Here is a 21,335-nt window from a genome sequence, read left to right on the forward strand (position 1 = left end):
TTCTTTCTCCCTCCCTCCCTCCCTCCCTCCCTCCCTCCCTCCCTCTCTCTCTCTCTCTCTCTCTCTCTCTCTCTCTCTCTCTTTCTTTCTTTCTTTCTTTCTTTCTTTCTTTCTTTCTTTCTTATTTTTGGCTGCATTGGGTCTTCATTGCTGCACACGGGCTTTCTCTAGTTGCAGCCAGCGGGGGCTACTCTTCATTGTGCTGTGCGGGCTTCTCATCGCAGTGGCTTCTCTTGTTGCAGAGCACGGCCTCTAGGCGCGTGGGCTTCAGTAGTTGTGGCTCGTGGGCTCTGGAGTGTGGCTCAGTAGTTGCGGCACACGGGCTTAGTTGCTCTGCGGCATGTGGGATCTTCACGGACCAGGGATCGAACCCGTGTCCCCTGCATTGGCAGGTGGATTCTTAACACTGCACCACCAGGGGAGTCCCAGCATCACTTTCGCTGCGTTTTCTTGGGCAAAGTAGATCCTAAGTCTGGTCCAGACTCGAGTGGAGGGGGGAGAGACTCTGCCTCTTTGTGAGAAGGGCTAGGGAGTCAAAGGGTAGGTATCCAGGGTGGGACCATCTATCACAGGCCTGAAGCTTATACAATGTTGGGGGCCCTTTTGAAGAAAAAAAGGATCCCCAAATTATGAACACAAAATTTGATATAGGGGTCTGGTCAAGTGAGGGGTGCTGACACCATCGATTCGTGGCAAATGGACCTCTTCCTCACTGTCACAAAGAAGCGAGAATCTAGCCACCCCAGTGAGAAGAGCTGAGAAGGGGAGCACAGCAGAGCCACTGCCGTGCTGGTGGCAGAGCCCAGAGTGAGGCTCTTTCAGCCCGGGGGTGCCTGGATTCTGGACACCCATCTGCTCTGGTCCCGGTGAAGTCTGGCTGTTTCTTGTTTTTCCTCCATGGAGAGGCTTAGTTCCTTGGTTTTCTTCAGTTCCACCTGGTTTAGACTTTGGTTTTGTAATTCTCCAGTGGGTCTTGGAACAGACATCTCGTGGGCCTTCTATTCCAGAGTGGGAGAGACTCAACAAAACCGGCCCTTTCGATACAGGAGCTCCTCCCCCTGAGAACAGATTGGGTTCGGAAATGATTGTAGTTTGTAAGTCCAGTATGACCTAGAGAAGTAGCTTGAGCAAGCTACCTGCTCCTTGTCACCAGGAGAACCTGATGCTTGCATCAACACACACACAAAACACACACACTACATATGTGCACACACAGCACTAGCACGCACAATGCATTACACACTTGTAACACAGCTCCCACACATGGGCCCACATACAAACAGGAACACACCACATGTGTTCATACATGCACGCGCATGTGTGCACACATACACATATTCACGCACACACCCACAGGTGCCTCGGGGCAGGGGAATCTCAGACGACCCGTCCAATTCCTTCCTTCGCAGATGGGGACATTGGAGGCCACTGAAGGTTACTGCTCATGTAGACGTCAATGGCCAAGCCGGGATGAGGGCCTCAAATGGGTCTTTGAGGACACAGGGCCCCCAGAAAAGCCTGACGCTCCCCTAGTGCCCAGAGGCATTTGTTTAGAGGAACAGACTTGCTATCACTTAGAGATGCTCAGAGAATTCTCTTTTATTTATTTATTTTTTTTGGTACACAGGCGTCTCACCGCTGTGGCCTCTCCCGTTGCGGAGCACAGGCTCCGGACGCGCAGGCCCAGCGGCCATGGCTCACGGGCCCAGCCGCTCCGCGGCATGTGGGATCTTCCCGGACCGGGGCACGAACCCACGTCCCCTGCATCGGCGGGCGGACTCTCAACCACTGCGCCGCCAGGGAAGCCCAAGAATTCTCCTTTCTTGATTCAAAGGAGAATTTCTCTTCTTGATCCAGAAGGGCCCAGGAGCAGAGGGTCAGGCCACAGGCAGAGTTTTGGGGTAGTTCAGAGGCTGTTTACTCCTACTGCCTGCTCTCAAGAAAGGAGAGATTACCCCACATCCCTCAAAGCATCTGTCCCTTATTTTTCAGGGTGCTCCAAATTGCTTAATTCCTTGGTCATTTCCCCTGCAAGCCAAATGGTGTTCCTGTTTGCTGGGGCCCAATGTCTCTTGGCATAGCTGTTCAGTGCCACAGGCCAAGGATAGCTTTGCTGAGCAGTGGGGACCAAGGGCTGACCGAGCTCTCACCCTGTATTGTTGACCTTATTTTACGGTCTGGAGGTATGTAAAGTGAGAGGCCAATTCTGGCCACATCCTGGCTTATTAGCTGCTGTGTTTTTCAGTGCAGATAACCCTCCTGATGCCTACTCACTCCTGATGAGCTTGTGAGGGCTTATATCTCTCCTTGGGATTCACTCGCTCCTCAAGATGTCACAAGGTATGTGTGACACACAGCAAAAGTGGCTCTAGGAACAAAATATGAGAAACGTCCAATCCTTTCCTAATTTCTGTGCTTAACCCCAGGTCCTGCTGGGATTCTGATGGGGGAGAGGGGTGGGAGATGGGCACAAAATTGTCAAAAAAGAAAGGGAGTCAGACAGGCGAAGCTGGTGCATCCTTTCTTCCCACTGCAACAGATAGCTATCACAAGGTGTGTGTCAGGGGCTGAGAGGAGCTAGCGGGTACTAGCCATGAACAATGAGCTGGTTTCTTCAGGAAGGTATAACTGACAAGTTTCTGGAGGATTCAGGCTGGAATCGATATCCATGGATTCTCACGCTGTAAACTGGGGCACAGCAACAAGAGTTCCTGGTATGTTCTCAGGACAGAGGCCCCTCTTGCCCATTGGACCAGTAGTTCCCTGCTCACTTGTCCCTACTCTGTTTTTTAGTTCTCTGACCAGGGATCGAACCCGTGCCCACTGCAGTGGAAGAAGTGCGGAGCCGTAACCACTGGACCCCCAGGGAATACCCGTGTCCCTACTCTTCGAGCCCCTTTCTTTTAGTAGGTAGTCTGGGTTTTGTTACCCTCTCACCCCCTCATTCCAATCTCTGGTCTAGATTGGAATCTACAATCTCTTCTCTGACTTTGGCTCAAGCCCCCCGTGATACAGTGGAACTCCTGACCTTCCAGGCTCCCGAGAATTTGGCTACGCTTGAAATTCCACATTTAGGACCTTGTGTGCATCAGCCTTAGCTCCCCACGACTTCTCCAGTGGGGCTGGTTTCCCCCCATCCCGGTCTTCCCACCAACGGAGAAGGACTGAGTAAGAGCTGCTCAGAACTGGTGGGTCTGCAAACTTCAAGGCCAAGAAGGAGCAAAGTTCTCCTTTTAGAGAACCCATCATGGCTCCGGACAGGGAGGTATTTCTCAAAAGCTTATTTATGATCACTTCTTGAATTGCCAACTGCCTTGAAATTTCACCTATTCCACCTCCTTCCTCTTTGAGTCTCGTTCGCCAGTGGGAAGGGCCTGAAAGAGGAAGTACAAGAGTGAGAATAAGTGAGCGCAGAAGGGCTGGAAGATGAAGCAGACTGCAGTTGGTTCTCGCTGACACACTCCACCAAGGAGGACCCGTGTGAGGAGAAAATGCACCTGCTGCTGCTGTTCTATCTCCTCCGCCGGCTCGCAGGTGAGCTGGGTCTGGGTCTGTTCTCTCGGGAAAAGCCTATGGGGCAGGAGGAAGTGGCTGGCAGAGGGAGGAGGGAGCCCAGCAAGGTGTCCTGCTGAGAAACGAACCCGCTTTCTAAGTAGTTCCTCCCCGTCGTGAGCCTGTGTGTTTCATCCACTCAATCCCTCACCCTTGTGTTGCGGTGCCCACAACGGCCGATGCAGAAATATGGAGCATGGTCTTCATGATGAACCTAGAACCAGGCATAACTCCTGACCACCCAGGGGCTGGTCATTCAAAATGGACAGACGGATGGCTCCCACTGGTCACAGAAAAGCAGAGGCACCCTGGTTGCTCAGGAGAACTGGCGAATATTTGCTCCTGCACTGTCACCTTCCAGAAAGCTTTATGAGCAAGGGAGGGCTCTGGGGAAGGGGTGAGGGTGAAGGGGGCCTGGAAGGAAGGGAAGCGGGAGTTTGCCAGATGGAGAGGGAGAGGCAGTTCTAGGCTTTCGGGGAAGGAAATAGTAGAATGGAAAGGTTGAGAGGAGGTTAGCTTGGTAGAATGAAGAGGAAAAGGGGACAGGGACATGAGCAGAGACACAGGGTTGAAGCCAACTTGAGGTTGATGGATACCATTTTTTTTTTGGCCACGCCGTGTGGCATGTGGGATCTTAGTTCCCCGACCAGGGATCGAACCCACACCCCCTGCATTGGAAGCTTGGAGTCTTAACCACTGGACCGACAGGGAAGTCCCATGGATACCATTTTGATTAAAAGTCAAGGGGGGGCTTCCCTGGTGGCGCAGTGGTTGAGAGTCCACCTGCCGATGCAGGGGATGCGGGTTCGTGCTCCGGTCCGGGAAGATCCCACATGCCGCGGAGCGGCTGGGCCCGTGAACCATGGCCGCTGAGCCTGCGCGTCCGGAGCCTGTGCTCCGCAACGGGAGAGGCTGCAACAGTGAGAGGCCCGCGTACCGCAAAAAAAAAAAAAAAAAAAAAAAAAAGAACACAAAAAACTGGTATGCAAATGTTCAGGGCAACATAGTCCATAATAGCTAAAAAGTGGAAACAATCTAAATGCACATCAACTGATGGATGGATAAATAAAACGTGGTATACTCATACCATGGTATAGTACTCGTCATGAAAAGGAATGAGGTACTGACACTTGCTACAACCTGGATTAAGCTCAGTGAAAGAATCCAGACACAAAAGGCTGTACTTTGTATGATTCCGTTCATATGAAAAGTCTAGAATATGTAAATTCATAGAGACCGAAAGTAGATCAGTGGTTGCCAGGGACTGGGGGAGGGAGTAAGGGGAAGGGACGCCTAATGAGTATGGGGTTTCTCTTTTGAGGTGATGACAGTGTTCTGGAATTAGTGATGATGTTTGCACAGCTTTGTGAATATCTTACAAAACCACTTTAAAAGGGTGAATTACATGGTATGTGAATTACACCTCCATGAGAAGATAATAAGGAGCAGAGAGAAGAATTAGGAGCAGTCATGTTCTCCTGAGAAAAGTTTCTGTGGTTGTGTTTGGACCTGAGTCTCCAGAGGGCATGACAACCGGACATCCCTTTGTGACCAGTGACTCTTTTACGTGGTCTGATTGGATCATTCATTCCATCAGGCATAGAAATGAAAATGATGCTTCCAAGCAGTGACACGTGCTGTGAACAGAGCTGAGCCAGATGCCCTGACTCAGGGGTTGGTGGCTGTGCTTTCGATAGGGTGGGCTTAGAAGGAGCTCTCTGAGGAGGCGCTTTCTGAGCTGAGACCTGGGAGATGAGAAGGAACGGGCACTTCAGATCAGGGACGCCTTTTCAGGCACCGGGCACAGCAAGGCTCTGATGTGGAAATGAGCTTGGCCGTGGTACGTTTGAGGAACAGAAAGGCCTTGTGGCTTCCTTACACACTTCACAACAGCCTGCTGGGGCCGATTGGGAGGATACTATTATCTCTTTGGGGAAAAGGTCTCTGGGGAGGAGAGAGATGTGTGGCTCTCCTCCTGCCGGTGGCTGCGGGTGGCTTGTGGAAGCTCAGCCTTGAGTTTCGGTGTAGAAACAGAGAAGATAGGGGACAAATTGACAAGCAAAGCAGGGAATGCACGTAAAGGATTGCTTTTTTTCCCTGACGTCTGGGAACAGGGGAACTTGATGGTGAGCAGATGTGAGAGTAGTGTGTGTTTGTGTGTGTGTGTGTGTGTGCGCGCGCACGCGTGTGTATGTGGTTTAGGAGTGATTGAGGCAGAGCGGGAATATCTGTCTGAAGTGGGACAGGCTCAGCTGTGCACTAACAGGAAGCCAGTCTCAAGTGGGAACCTCGGTGCCACCTGTCACCAGCCTTTCCCATAGAACTTCCGATTGCAAGTAACACATTTAACCAGCACTACTTCCCTCTTCGCAAGGGTTCATTGTTTTAAAAGTACACAAGAAAATACCCCAGAAAGTTCCCACCGGGCTTTATAGCATTCATTTTCTATGAGAAAAGAGTCTTAATGATGCTATTTTTTTCAGAGAAAAATTAGCTGTCTTGTCCAACTTAAGCCTCACCGTAAGTGGTGGCAGAGGTGGACAAGACCCCAGACGTGCTGACCCAGAGTGGAAATTAGCTGATTGTCCCCCGCTGAGCCGGAGATGGGGTCCAGTCTCAACTGTCACTCACTGACCGTGAGCCACTCACCTCCCCCTGGGGCTCAGCTTCCACCTGATCTAGGATTATTCCTGATCATCTAGGCTGTGAGTAACCATGCCCAGGGAGGATGCTGCTTCTTGGAGCTCCAGGCTGCCTCTGTGCCAGGAGGGTTCCCACAGCACAGGTTGATGGGGAGTGGGGACCTGGAAGAGGGGTCCGAGAAGTGAGTGGAGCAGATGGTCCAAGGGTCAGAGCTGATACTAAATGCTCAGTCGAGTTCAAGGGTCAGATCTGTTACTAAATGACAACTAAAGATGGAATGGCCATCCGCGTTAGAATCCTAGGGTTGCTGGGACAAATGACCACAAACTTAGTGGCTTAGAACAGCACAAATTTATAATGTTACAGTCTAGAGATAAGAGGTCTAAAATGAGTCAACAGGGCAGCGTTCCTTCTGGTGGCTCTAGGAGGAAAATTTGATTCCTCGACTTCCAGAGGCTTTCCAGAGGCTGCCTGCCACACCCTGTGGCGTGCGGAACTTCCCCGACCACCAGGGGTCAAACCTGCGGCCCCTGAAGTGGAAGTGCGGAGTCTTAACCACTGGACCGCCAGGGAAGTCCAGAGGCTGCCTGCTTTCCTTGGCGTGTGGTCCCACATCACTTCAGCCCCCGCTCCATTGTCATCACTCCTTCCCTGACTCAGACCCTCCCGCCTCCCTCGGTTAAGGACCTTTCTGATTATATTGGGCCACCGGGATAATCCAGGATAATCTCTCCATCTCAAGATCCCTAATTTAATGACATCTGCAAAGTCCCTTTTTGCCATGTAAGGGTGAACGTATTCACAGATTCTGGGGGTTAGGACACAGACATCCTTGGGGGCCACTGCTCTGCCTACCACACTATTAAACAGCCCTGTCCAGGCATTTGTTTTTCCTATGATTTTGAAAGTAGTAAATGCTCATTGTTGACACTTGGGAAAGTACAGGAAAAAAATGAAGAATTAGGAAAAATAAAAAAACCTTATGTCTGGGGCTTCCCTGGTGGCGCAGTGGTTGAGAGTCTGCCTGCCAATGAAGGGGACATGGGTTCGAGCCCTGGTCTGGGAAGATCCCACATGCCGCGGAGCAGCTAGGCCCGTGAGCCACAACTACTGAGCCTGCGTGTCTGGAGCCTGTGCTCCACAAGAGAGGCCGCGACAGTGAGAGGCCCGCGCACCGCGATGAAGAGTGGCCCCCACTCGCTGCAACTAGAGAAAGCCCTCGCACAGAAACGAAGACCCAACACAGCCAAAAATAAATAAATAAAAATCAAAACAAAAACAAAAAAACCCCTCATGTCTGTCTTAATGCCCGAGGTGACCAGTTGTTAAGATTTTGGTTTATTTATGTTTAAGCTTTGTTTTCTATGCATATTTTAAAAGTTCATTGGTGTTATACTGCATACGATTTTTTAACACCCTTATTTTCACTTCATATGAGAATTTTCCACATAATTAAAAATATTTCTAAGCATAAGTAGCAGTGTTTGCATTATATTTCATTATATACTTATTTCCCTAATTGGTGGAAGTTAACTTTGTTTCCTTTATTTTTGCTAATTATGTGATGAATCTTTGTGCACACCCTTTTTGTTAGCCTCTTTGATTATTTCCCGAGAACCAAATCCTAGATGTAGCATTACTGGAGCAAAGGGCATGACTGTGTTTGATACATATGACTGCCATATGGCTTTCTGTATGGCTGAACCAGCTACATTCCTTCCAGCATATTCTCACAGTGCCTGGACCACCTGGCCCCCGTCAGCAAAAAAGTGAGTCATCAAAACTTGATTGGTTTGTTATGTGAAAAAAGGTGTTGTCTTCCACATTTCTTATTTGCTAGATTATTTAAATGAAACATTTGAGTTTTATTAGCCGCTGAATTTCCTCTTTGTGACTTGCCTCTTACCCTCCCATCAGTTTTCCAAATGGGGTATTAATGTTTTTCTTCTATACACTCTTAATCGAGAGAAACTCTATTAATCCTTTTCTATGTTGTTTGTTCTAAATATTTCTCTCAGTCTGTTCTTTGCCTTTTCAGTCTTTTTTTATTGGTATGTCCAAGTGCTATATTTGCATGCAGTCAAATTCACTACTAACTCTTTCTTGTTTCCTGTTGTCCATTGATTTCAAGTTTCAAAAGATCTCCCTGTCATCCAGGAATTTTATAGAGATTCACTTCTGTTTTCTTTCAGTTTAAAAAATGCTTTGCTATTTTATGCTGACCTCCTTAATCTCTCTATATTTACCTAAATGGAGCACACTGAGAGGTGACAGGATAGGGTTATGCCTTAACCATTCCCTTCTCTGTTTATCGTTTTAGTCTTTTATGGTATATGTGAAATTCTTAAATAGACTAGGTCTGTTTTTAGGCTATTGACTGTGTCCTATTGATATGTGTATACAGTCTTGTTATATTCACAAACTGGTTTCTTTATTATGGCTTGGTACTATTTTATTTTTTTCATTTATTTTAAAAATATTTATTTATTTTTGGCTGCGTTGGGTCTTTGTTGCTGCACGTGGGCTTTTCTCTAGTTGTGGAGAGCAGGGGCTACTCTTCGTTGTGGCGTGCAGGCTTCTTATTGTGGTGGCTTCTCTTGCTGTGGAGCACGGGCTCTAGGCTCGAGAGCTTCAGTAGTTGTGGCATGCGGGCTCAGTAGTTGTGGGTTGTGGGCTCTAGAGCGCAGGCTCAGTAGTTGTGGCACATGGGCTTAGCTGCTCCACGGCATGTGGGATCTTCCTGGACCAGGGATCGAACCCTTGTCCCCTGCATTGACAGGCGGATTCTTAACCACTGCACCACCAAAGAAGCCCCTGGCCTGGTACTATTTTGATACCTGGCAGGCAAGTCCCTCCTTACTGCTCATCTTTAATATGTTAAAAATTCTTGTCTCTTCATTTATTCAAATAATCTCTAGCACATAGTAAATATAATATTTATTACATAGCCATACATATTCATATATATACACACATGTGTATAGATGGAGATTATCTGAAAAAAAATGTACATGCTCTAAAAATGTTCTGGGGGTTTTGAGTTAAATCTATAAATGTATTTGGGAAGGAGGAAAATCTTTACAGTATACAGCATTTTCATTCGGGATCATAACAGAGCTCTTCTCTTATATTTAAACCTTTATGTCTGTCAAGAAAACTTCATTGTGTTTGGTTTTTTTCCTATAAGTCCTGGTTGTTTCTGTTAAAGTTATTCCTTGGTATTTAATACACCTTTATTACTACTGTAAATGAGCACTTTTCTATTTTATTTTCCAACTACTTGTTACTGGTTTATAGGAAAGCCATTGATTTTAATATATTTATTGTGGCTTTAGCCACTCTATTGAATTCCATTATAAATGAAAATCCTTTTAAACTTAAGATTTAAAAATTTTCTATAAATGTTATTATTTCCCCCCAATAATTATATATTTTATATTTTTCCATGTCTCACTATGTTGGTCAGAATTTCAGAAAACAGCACATGTACAGAAAAGTGGATACAGAATCAATGTCCAGGTTAACACATTATTATAAAGTACATGCCAATGTCTCACATTAATTGTGGTATTTGCTGAGGCTTTTTTTTTTTTTTTTTTTTTTTTTCTGCGGTACGCGGGCCTCTCACTGTTGTGGCCTCTCCCATTTGCGGAGCACAGGCTCCGGACGCGCAGGATCAGCGACCATGGCTCACGGGCCCAGCCGCTCCGTGGCATGTGGGATCCTCCCGGACCGGGGCACGAACCCGTGTCCCCTGCATCGGCAGGTGGACTCTCAACCACTGCGCCACCAGGGAAGCCCTGAGGCTTTTAATAGATAATCTTTATCAGATAAAGCATGTTCTACTCTTAATTTGCTAAGAATGTTTAGAAAATCATGAATGGGTGTTGACCTCGCGGCATGTGGGATCTTAGTGTAAAGTGGGAAAAACAAATGTTGTGAACTGATGAATGGATATGCAAAATGTGGCAGATCCATGGAATAGTGATCAGCCATAAAAAGGAATGAAATACTGACACATGTTATAACATCTTAAAAAGATGCCCTGGATTCAGCTTGCTGAGTTTTCATTTCAGACCTTTGCACTTATATTCATGAGTGATATTTGCTTATAATATTTCTTTCTTGCACTGCCCTTGTCAGGGTTTGGCATCAAGATTATGCCAGTCTCATTAAATGGATTTGGGATTGCATCCTCCTTTCCTTTGTTTCAGAATTCTTTTGTGTAAGGTAGACATGACTTCTTCCTTCAATGTTTAGTAAATAGATATCTCCATTGAAGCTATATAAGTCTCGAGTTTTCTTTTGGAGAGGTTTTTAATAATGGATTTAATTTATTTAAATAGTTGTAAGATTATTCAGATTTCTATTTCTTTTTGTGTTGTTTTAGCACATTGTATTATTTTTGCTAGGCATCTGTTTATTCCAAAAAATTTCAAATTTATTGCCATAATCTTATCTAGATATCCTTTTATTATCCTATCCTATTATTGCCTTATCCTCTTGTTAGCTTTTTTGTTTTTTGGCTGCATTGGGTCTTCGTTGCTGCGCGCGGGTTTTCTGTAGTTGTGGCGAGCGGGGGCTACTCTTCGTTGCGGTGCGCGGGCTTCTCATTGCGGTGGCTTCTCTTGTTGCAGAGCACAGGCTCGAGGCGCGCAGGCTCAGTAGTTGTGGCGCATGCTCCGCGGCACGTGGGATCTTCGCGGACCAGGGATCGATACCGTGTCCCCTGCATTGGCAGGCGAATTCTTAACCACTGTGCCACCAGGGAAGTCCTTATTATCCTTTTAATGCGTGTAGGATATGTACTGATGTCCCCATTTTCATTCCTGATATTCATTATTTAGACCTCTCTCTTTCTGTAATGAATATCTAATTAGGGTTATTTATTTATTTATTTTTAACCAACTCTAGGCTTTTTTGATTTCCTTATTATATGATTTTTTCCACTTCATTAATTTTTATTAACTTCATTATTTCCTTTCTTCTACTTTCTTCTTTCCTCCTACTCCTCCTTCTGTTTTTCGTTTAACTTCTGAAATATATGTTTATTAAATTTAAGTCCTTTTTACTTTTCTAATAGATGCATTTAACGTTATAAAATGTCCTTAAGCATAACTCCAGATGCATCCCATAAGAGTCTTTTAAATTAAGGTATAATTTACATATAGTGAAATGTATAGATCTTAAGTGTATAATTCTGAGTTTTGACAAATTCGTGTAACTTGTATCACCTATCAAGATACAGAACATTTCCATCACCTGGAGTTCTTTAGTGTCCCTCCCAATCTTTCCCCCACCCATGAATCACTGTTGTAATTTCTATCACCGAAGGTTATTTTGCCTAATGTAGAACTTTGCATAAACGGGATCATGAAGTTTATTCTCTTTTGATCTTTCACACAGTGTGTTTTTGAGATTCATCCATGTTGTTTTTTGTATCACTAATTCACTCCTTCTTATTATTCTGTACTATGCTCTTACTATGAATATGCTACTAATTGTTTACCTGTTCCCCTGTTGGTGAACATTTGAGTTTCTTTTTCTTTCTTTCTTTCTTTCTCTCTTTCTTTCAAGTATAGTTGATTTACAGTGTTGTGTTAATTACTGCTATACAGCAAAGTGACTCAGTTATACATATATATACGTTCCTTTAAAATATATTCTTTTCCATTAGGGTTTATCATGGGATATTGACTATAGTTCCCTGTGCGGTACAGTAGGACCGTGCTGTCTCTCCATCCTCTATATAAAAGCTCACATCTGCTCACCCCAACCTCCCACTCCATTGAGTTACTTCTAATATGTTGGTATTATAAATAAAGCTGTGATAAAAATTCTTTTTTGTGGACATTTGTTTTTAACTTCTCTTAGATAAATATCTAGAAGTGAAATTGCTAGGTCAGAGGATAGATTCATGCTTTGTTTTATAAGAAAAGCACTTTTACAGTGTTCCAAAATTATGTATAAAGTGGAAACAACCCAAATGTCATGAAGTGATGAATGGATATACAAAATGTGGCAGATCCACACCATGGAATAATGTTCAGCCAGAAAAAGGAATGAAACATTGATACATGTTATAACATGGATGAATCTTAAAAAGATTATGCTAAGTAAAAGAAGTCAGACAAAAAAGATCATATATTGTATGCTTCCATTTATATGAAATGTCCAGAAAGGCAAGTCCATAGAGACAGAAAGATTAGTGGTCTCCAGAGGCTTCAGGGAAGGGGTAGGTGAGGAGTCACTACTAATGGGTACAGGGCTTCTTTCTGGGGTGATGAAAACATTCTGGAATTGGATAGAGTTCATGGTTGTACAACTTTGTGAATATCCTAAAACTCACGGAAGTATACATTTTCAAAGTGTAAAATTTATGATATGCAAATTATATCTTAACTTTAAAAGTGGACAGAAGTAAATTCTTAGTTTTCAACATGCTTTATTTAACTTTAGAAAGGAAGAAAATTATCCCAGCTTTAAACTTAGCAAATTAGAAAAAGATACGTGGTAATCTCAAGGAAATAAAATTATATCTATGAGAAATTAATAACTTAAAACTAAAAACAGTAACATTTACCAACTAAATCTCAAAATGGTTTAGCACAGGAAAAAAGAAAGAGTAAGAGGGGGAGGAAAAACATGAAATCTTGTGACACATGTAATCAATAAAATAAAACAGCACATGTCATCAAAATGTGTCATTATAATAGGTATGAAAAATTTAATTATTAAAGGATACTTTATATTTGCAGAACTTTATGCTAATACACTGTAAAATAGATATCTTTTGGGGAAAAACAAAACAAAAGAACAGAATTTATTAAAGAACAATAAGAAAGCTTAAATAGGTCAATATTCATGGAGAAAAAAATTTAAGTAATCAAAGAATTTGCCCCAATGAAGAATTTGCCAGATAGTTTTCTAGCCAATTTTTTAAGATCCGAAAGAAACCAAAATTCCTTTGCTCTATTTATGTTCTGATCTCAGAGCACAAAATAATGGAAATCTGCCAGATCAATTGTGTGAAAGTAGCATATCTCTACTACCAACGCTGACAAAGACACACAAGGAAAATGACAGAAAGAGCCTCCCTTATGAGTATGGATCTGAGTTGAGCCCTGAGAGCAGGCTCTGCCGGCAGACGGGTTTGGGTGGCCCGGGCTGGATTGCTGTTGTTTCTAAATAAGCCAGAGTTTTAAAATTGAGAGGTTCCACCCCAAACCCAGAATTTGGACTCCTCCAGAAAAATGAAAAGATCTTAAATTACACTGCTTGCTTCTTGCATGAGGACAGTGGGCTGAGTGGGAGGGGTCACGACTCTGCGGGGGGCGTTTGCTCTCCAGATTGCCCTGGTCCTCACTACCTCCCAGGGTCTGACACTGATGCCATTCTTCATCATGCTTGAAGTGTTGTTTTTCTTATAATAAAGATACATTTCTCTGTATCTTGAATCTTTCAAAGGCGAGAAAATGAAAGAAAGAGTAAGAACATATATATCGGGAAATGCTGCTTTACTCTGATACCTGCCTTACTGCAAAGCTATAGTATTCAAGACAGTGTGGATTGGCAAAAGGACAGACAAATGGATCAACGGAACAGAATGGAAAATCCATAAAGAACTCACATATTTGCTTTTTTTTTTTTTGCGGTACGCAGGCCTCTCACTGTTGTGGCCTCTCCCATTGCGGAGCACAGGCTCCGGACACACAGGCTAAGCAGCCATGGCTCACGGCCCCAGCCGCTCCACAGCATGTGGGATCTTCCCGGACCGGGGCACGAACCCTTGTCCCCTGCATCGGCAGGCGGACTCTCAACCACTGCACCACCAGGGAAGCCCACAGATTTGCTTTTTGACAAAGGAACCAAAGCAATTCAATGGGGAGAAATGGGATCTGGGCGTTACAGATTCCATAGCATGGGGAGACTGATTTGCATCACTGTTTTGGTCGATTTCAAAGGCGTTCCTTCCAGGGTGGTTTACAGTAGAACCGCTCGAAACAATTAGAACCGTTAGGAAGTTTCTCCAGGGCTAGGTGATGCGGGTGTTTCAGCTGAACCTCCTGAGGTCCTCAGTACAAAGTCATCTTCTGTGGAAATGGGTCCTCTGGTCTTTCTTCCCCATCAGACCAGCATAACACAGAGATGGTTGCAAAAGGACATTGCTGGAAATAGAAAGACTTACTGGCCACAGAGAAGGGGAGAGGGGGTGAACTACAGGAAGTTATTATTGCTCTGTGTCAACGTTTTTGTTTCTTTAAGGTCTGTAGTTGTGCTTTTATGGGATTTTTCTGGTGGCTTTGATCTGGTAGAATTCTGAAGAACAAGAGGTCTTTATGTGTAAGGTATATTCCTTTCTTGACGGCTACTTAACTCATGAGGACCTTGGGTTTATTGGAACGATCCACAATGCAGGAGGCTGTGGCCCTGCCCTCAGGATGGGAGGTGACAGGTACACGGATTCGTGTTTTCCAGGCTCATCTGCCATCACCGGCCCCAAAGCAGTGAGCAGCCTAGAGAGGGGCTCGTTGACTGTGCAGTGTCAATACAGCCCTGGGTGGGAGAAGCATGTGAAGTGGTGGTGCCGAGGAGCTGCTTGGAGCAGCTGCGAGTTCGTCGTTAAAACCACTGAACCAGAGAAGGAGGTGAAGAAGGACCGCGTGTCCATCAGGGACAACAGGAAAAACCGCACCATCGCCGTGACCATGGAGAAGCTCAGGCTAAACGATGCAGACACTTACTGGTGTGGGATTGAGAGATTTGGAACTGACCTTGGGGTCCAAGTTAAAGTGACCATTGACCCAGGTAAGCGTATGTGTATGTGTAGATGTGTCTCTTCAGGGCCTGCTCTGTCCTGGTCCCTGGGGTCTCTCTTTAGTGACTTGTCACTCAGAGTGAACTGTCACAGAGGGTGGGGGAGTCCTGAGGTCTCATGGAACCCACACTGACCACCTGGGATTGGGTGGGGCAAGGCTTCCCTTAGAGGCTCTCATGGCCCCCAGGGCCTCCTCCAGGATGGGACAAGCCTTTCTCGACACATTATTTTTCCCAGTGCCCGAGTCTATTGCCCATGGAGATCAAGGTGATGATCTCACCCGGAGACCCTAATTTCTGCTAATGTTTTCCTGGGACCCCCATTGCCCAGGTGTTCCTATTCTTTCTGGAATTTGGGGCTGGGTCTTCAGAGCTGCAGCTCCCACTCCCTGGTCCATATCCCATCTCAGGGGGAAAGACCCAGCACAGTGGGGCTGCTGTGGTTAATTCCTGGGGTCTGGAAAGGCCTCCACAATCAAAGGGCTGCATTCCCAGGTGCCTGAAATCCCATCATTTGCCATTTACACATTTGGGATTAAGGATGTTCTCTTCCTAAATCCTTTCAGAATGCAAACACTCTGAGCGTGTCGGCTCAGGGGTCTCAGTGCCTTGGTCTGATCGAGTTTATCTGTTGGGCTCTGCTTCTGCTGACCCTCGGACAGGTGACACCGGCTCATTGGGCACCTGTGGCAACGGGGGTGGGTGCACAGTCAACGGAGCCTCCACCACACCAGGAACGTGTGAGGCTTGTTATACTTGCAAAGCACAGCCTCATTTCGTTCAATCCTGACAACGTTCCTGAGATGTAACCATCCCCATTGTGAAAGCTTTATAACTTGCCCCAAGTAAAGGCTCTTCCTGAACCTCAGGATTTTGCTCAGGGCTGGTCCTCATGTTTGAAGTCACAGATTTGGGGTATGTCAGCCACCTGAGAGCCCCCATTCTGTTGTTCATGTCCTTGTGGATAAATAAGGTGAGAGGCACTGGCCACTGGCCGAGGCCCTGTCATAAGCAGCCGGAGTGTTTGAATTCCAGCTGAACTCCAGCTGCCCTTGTCCTGAGGCAAGCCTGGCCCCCCCTAACCTTCCAAGTTCTGCTTGATGTCCTCCCCGGACCTGTGCCAGCTCCACCTGCCTCTGAGGCTCTGAGTCTCCTAGCGGCCAGGGAGATATGAGCAGTCCAGGCTATAGGCCCTCTCCCTTGGCCCTGCTCCAGACTCCTCAGGTAGCCCATGATCCCCACCCCCCCACCCCACTCCCGGCTCAGAGCCATGTTTAAGGCTGCGGGTGGGTGAACAGGCAGAGCAATGTGTAACCTGGTCTGTACGCCAAGCACCAACCGCAGTGCCGGCCACCACTCCTGTCACCTCTGCTATCAACACGTTCACAGTGCCAGTCAGCTTGGAACAGACCAGTGACTCCCTGGCTGTGACCAGCCCCGGCTCCAACAGCGGGTAAGCCAGCTCTGATGCTGCTGTTACATGTGGCCCACTTGGCCCAAACTCTTCCAAAGGCGGGACTTTTGTAGTCCCAGGTCCCAGCCAGAGCTTGTCTCCGGACCCTCAAGCTCAAGGATGCTGGGGCCTCCTCTCACTTACTCTCACAGCTCAGGAGGCCAGAATTGAAATCAAGGTGTAGGCAGGGTTGGCTCCTTCTTTGGGCTCAAAAGTAGACTCTGTCCCGGGCCTCTCTCCTAGCTTCTGGTGGTTGCCAGTAAGCCAAGCACTCCTTGGCTTATGGCAGCATCACTCCAATCTCAGCCTCTGTCATCACATGGCCTTTTCCCTCTGTGTCTGTGTGCCCCCATTTCCCTTTTATAAGGACACCAGTCATTGGATTCAGGCCCATCCTAATCCAGTATGACCTCATCTTAACTTGACGACCCCTGCAAAGATCTTATTTCCCAATGGGTCACCTTCTCCAGTTCCTAATGAATATGAATTACTGGATGAGGGACACTGTTCAGCCTGTACAAGGGGCAAGCTTAGAAGCAGGGAGGCCTTTTCAGAGCCTTTGCCATACAATTTCTGTTTGGCTTCTAGACCCACTGAGACACCTTGTGGAACCCTCCTCTCTCTTTTTTTAAAAAACCATCTTTGAGGGCACCCGGGAGTAGGGGTTCCCAGACTGGAAACCTCAGGCCTAGAGGTTGAAAGGTTTCAAGGCCTGTGGCTGTCCCTGCTCCCAGGTGGCTGGGATAAGGCCAAAGACAGGAGGTGAGCCTGGGTGCCTGGGGCATCCTCTGTCGTTCCCAGCAGTGTCTTCCTGAGGACCAGCACCCTCCTTCCCTTCATCTCTGCTGTGTTGCTTCTTCTCTTGATGGTGGCCTCACTTGTGGTTTGGAGAATGATGAAACAACAGAAGAAAGGTGAGGGGACTTGGCTGACACCGGGCTGGGGCTGGGCTGGGTGGAAGTGTGTGGGATTGATGGCCAGCATGGTCATCCGGGAACCATCAGCCCAAGGGAATACCTGCACAGTCTGGAAGGGGTGCCGTCCCAAAGGCCACAGCGATTGGAAGTTTGAGGGGCTGGAGCTTGGAGGTGAACCCAGGAGGTTTTGGACTCAATTCTACCTTGCTCATCCCTCTTTGCTCCTCTTGCCTCTCTGCTCTGCCTCCCTGTCTGTTTCTTGGTTTGGTTCCTGGTGGCAGAGATGGCAATGGCCTGAGGCGGGCAGCCTTCCTAGGGTCCCCAGACACTTTAGTAGAATTCCTGTGGTGGTCAAGGAGGTACTGAATAGACATGGGGGCATGGAGAAACACACACACGCACACACACACACGCATGCACACGCATGGATGTATACACACATGCACGAGCACATGTTCATGCACGCACACACAACATAGCCCACACACGAACGCGCACATGTGCCTGTTCACACTCATACACAGTTCTCTGTGTTTTCTCAGGAATGTTGGTGGCCACTCCTATGTTTGCCCTTCTTCCCTTCAGCCCTTTCTCAGGCTACCCTACTTGTTCTGTGTATATTTGCCCTTTAGGGAAGGGCCTCTGCTCACGAGTCTGCACTTGTCTATCACGAGGTCTGGCCTCGGCCAAACACTTTTCCTGTCTGGCTCCACTTCCACGTTCTCACATTAAGTGCACCTCCTCCCTTTCTCAGAACCCACTGGGATCTGGGAGCTCACGGGACCCTCTTTAACACTGCTCTGTCCCCACAGCCTGGGGAATCTTGTAGTTTGGAGAGACGGGAGCCTGACTCCTGTTCATCATACTTTCTCCCCAATGTATTGTCCGTGACCTAAGTTAAAAATACTTTCTGTCCCCCTCAGTATCTAAAAACCATAGGGAAAATCTTCTTGTTTCTTTGTTGTCTCCGAAGCTGGGGGCATGACGGTGGCAGGGGGAGGGCAGGGAGAGAAAGAAACAGGAACCAGAGGGCACCTGAGAGCTGGTCCAGACAGTGATGACCCAGCTCGGGTACTCCACTCAGAGGGCGGCTTAGAGCCATCCCCTCTCGTGGACAGCTTGTACTGATGGAGCCCCTCTTGTGCCTGGTACAGTCCACACCCAGAAGGCATGGGAGGGACAGGCTCAGCCATCCAGCAGCCCGCATCCCACCTGAAGACCAACCAGAATTCAGTGGGACAAGGGTGATGAGACAGACATAAATCAAATGCCCTGGGAGCCAGGGAGGGAGGGATTCGACAGCCTGGATAGCTGGAGAAAGTAGGTGTGACTTTGAGTTGACCCCTGCAGGTGGAGAAATGGTGGCGTCACAGGCAGGATCCCAGCAGAAGTTTTAGGTTGAGCCTAATCCCGGGGGAGTTGATAATTGGCAGGGCCACCTGAGTAGCTGATTGCACAGTTCTGTGATGTGGGGAATGGATGGGCTGAGGTCTCCTTAGTTCTCATCTGAGGGATCAGAATTAGAACCAGGTCTCTTCTCTCTGAGCCCGAAGCCTAATTCACCTCTTTTCTCTCCCAGACCTGAGGGCGCCTGTGAGCCTCTGGATGGGCTTTCTAACTCTATTGCTTTTGTCTTTTAGCTGCTGGGATATCCCCAGAGCAGGTAAGAGAGTCCCCGAGGTCAGAGCAGAGACACCAGACACCTTTCCCTCACTTCCTTATTTTCCATCTCCCAGGAGCACCAAGGTCCAAATGTATCAGACAAACCCTGTGCCCAAATGTCCATATACTAATGGCCCAGCTGCAAGGGCCGGGGAAGGGGCCCGGTTGTATGCTGGAATCAGCCAGAAGGGAGGAGGGCTTGGGAGGGGGAGGTGTGGGAGGCTAAGAGGAGATGGGGGTTGCAGAGGGAGCTGGGAGAGGGGGGTCCCAGGGGAGCCGAGAGCCACGCGTCCCTCCATGGAAGAGAAACCTGTGTTTCCTCTCCTAGGTGCTTCAGCCCGAGGAGGGCGACATCTGCTACACAAACCTGAGCCTGCAGCAGACTGAAAACTCTGGGTCATCCCGGAAGAAGGCTTCCACGAGGTCCTCTTCCCCCGCCCAGGCCAACGTGGAGGAAGTGGATTATGTCACCATGGTATGCGCCTGGTGGGGCTGCTACGGGGCTCAGACCGGACCCGCTGTTGCCCTTCCTTTGAGGACCAGCTTTCTCCCGCCCACGTTGGAGGGTGGGTGCTGGGCCAAGATGCAGTCATTGAAAGACTTGCTGGCAGAGCTCCTGCGTGCTTTTGGCATTTGAAGTGCCTCCACACCAGGTCTTAGCATTGGGAGACTCAGAGCCCGGTCAGACACGGTCCTCATGCTGGGCAGGGGAGACCCAGACAGGCTGAGGGACCTGGGATTCCGTGCCAAATGTGCTGCCCTGGCATGGAATTGAGGGAGAGCATCTTCTGCCGTGGCCGGAGCTAAAGGTGCCTGGCAGAGTGGAGGGGGGAGCAGCTGGGGGGCCTGGGAGAAGACTCCAGAAGCCCTGGAGGGTCTGTCTCCCCAGGCTCCTCCAAGGTCTCCTCCGTCCATGGGCACAGCCTCCTGCCGGCCTCTCTAACCCCGAGGACGTCTTCATTGCAGGTTTCCTTTCTCAAGGAAGACATTGCCCGTACAGCTCTGTCTTTGGAAACCTCAGATCAAGAGCCAACCTATAGCAACATGGGGTACCTCATCACCCGCATTCCCAGCAGGAGCCATGAGGAACCCACGGAATACGGCGCCATCAAGAAGCCTTAGCCTGCGCTCCAGGTGCCCCTCTCAGACCCACTCGAGGCCTCTGAGTACGTTCCTGCTTCATCTGCTCTCTGCCTGCCCCCCAGTCCCCTCATGGGACCAGCCAGGTCCTGAGGCCTCCGTCTGATACAGTCAGCATCGTGGCCAGCTATGGTTTGGGCTCGGGGCCTAGTCTCAGGGAGCTTCTGGGAGTTAGACAGGGGTCTTTCCACATCCCTTTCTCTCCCACACAGCTTGGGAGGGGGCTGGGGATACACTCTGGAGCTGCTGAGGGGGCAATCACAATGGTAACGATAATAATAGTAATTCACTTTTATTTATTGCTTATCACGAGCGCTGGACTGAACAATGGTCCTAAGACTTATTGGCACCTGGACCCTCGGAACCTGTGAATGTTACCTTCTGTGGCATAAGGGACTGTGCAGGTGTAACAGAGTTGAGGATTGTGGATGGGGAGATGATTCTGGATTATCCAACTGGGCCCTGAATATAAGCTCAAGGGTTCTTATAGGAGGGAGGCAAGAAGGTTACAGAGGAGAAGACAGTGTGATGGTGGGAGCAAAGGTCGGAGGGATGCAGCCAGGATCCACAGAACGCCGCAGCCTCCAGGAGCTGAAAAGGCAGGAGTGGATCCTCCCCAGAGCCCCCGGAAGGAACCAGCCCGGCTGACGTCTTGACTTTAGCCCAGTGAAACTGATTTCATACTTCTGGTCTCCAGAATTGTAAGAGAATAAATTTGTATTGTGTTAATGAAGCCATTACATTTGTGGTAATTTGTTACAGCAGTACTAGGAAAAAATATACTATGTAACAGGTACTCTTCCCTAAATGCTTTACCTACAGTAACTAATTTAATCCTCACCACAACCCTAAGAGGACGCCTTTATTATTGTCCCCATTTTACAGAGGAGGAATCTGGGTACAGAGAGGTTCAGTGACTTACCAAATTTTACTGCTAGCAAGTGGATAAGTTAGAATTTGAACTTGGGCATTTTGGCTCCAGAATCTGGAGTCTGGGCCACCACCCTGGACTGTGCGTATAAGGAGGATAATGTGTGGTGTGTGTGTGTGTGCGTGTGTGTGATTGTGTGTGTCTATACACAGCTACTCACACAGGGACAGCCATCGAGTATATACAGACGCTGGACTTGCTGTCTTTATTCTAGGGTCCT

General features: G+C 47.7%; 2 protein-coding genes across 7 annotated transcripts in view; one reads left to right on the forward strand and one right to left on the reverse strand.

Moving 5' to 3' along the window:
* Nucleotides 1–21,335, reverse strand: part of RAB37 (RAB37, member RAS oncogene family) — a 71,234-nt gene that overhangs the window by 28,444 nt on the left and 21,455 nt on the right. The gene's annotated exons all lie outside the window — the stretch shown is intronic.
* CD300LF (CD300 molecule like family member f) lies at nt 3,409–20,915 on the forward strand. Of its 6 annotated transcripts, none has more exons than XM_029213116.1 (8): nt 3,409–3,534; nt 14,674–15,003; nt 16,345–16,465; nt 17,267–17,379; nt 19,023–19,045; nt 19,373–19,519; nt 20,011–20,210; nt 20,675–20,915. In XM_029213116.1, the coding sequence occupies exons 1-7, from the start codon at nt 3,492–3,494 to the stop codon at nt 20,164–20,166; spliced, it is 933 nt and encodes a 310-aa protein (XP_029068949.1). In that variant the 5' UTR covers nt 3,409–3,491; the 3' UTR covers nt 20,167–20,210; nt 20,675–20,915. The 6 variants fall into 6 exon arrangements, with proteins under 6 accessions (XP_029068949.1, XP_029068950.1, XP_029068951.1 ...); XM_029213117.1 differs by having other exon boundaries at nt 17,270–17,379; XM_029213118.1 differs by having other exon boundaries at nt 16,402–16,465.

Source organism: Monodon monoceros, unplaced genomic scaffold (genome assembly GCF_005190385.1).
Source record: "Monodon monoceros isolate NGI ecotype Baffin Bay Population unplaced genomic scaffold, NGI_Narwhal_1 Super_Scaffold_9, whole genome shotgun sequence".
Lineage (NCBI taxonomy): Eukaryota > Metazoa > Chordata > Mammalia > Artiodactyla > Monodontidae > Monodon > Monodon monoceros.

Excerpts from the sequence above, each read along its gene's own strand:
- CD300LF (XM_029213113.1), top strand. The coding sequence starts at position 3,492 with ATGCACCTGCTGCTGCTGTTCTATCTCCTCCGCCGGCTCGCAG. Across the intron at positions 3,535-14,673 it reads TCTCCTCCGCCGGCTCGCAG|GCTCATCTGCCATCACCGGC; the intron begins GTGAGCTGGGTC and ends CGTGTTTTCCAG. Across the intron at positions 16,466-17,266 it reads AGCCCCGGCTCCAACAGCGG|CAGTGTCTTCCTGAGGACCA; the intron begins GTAAGCCAGCTC and ends TGTCGTTCCCAG.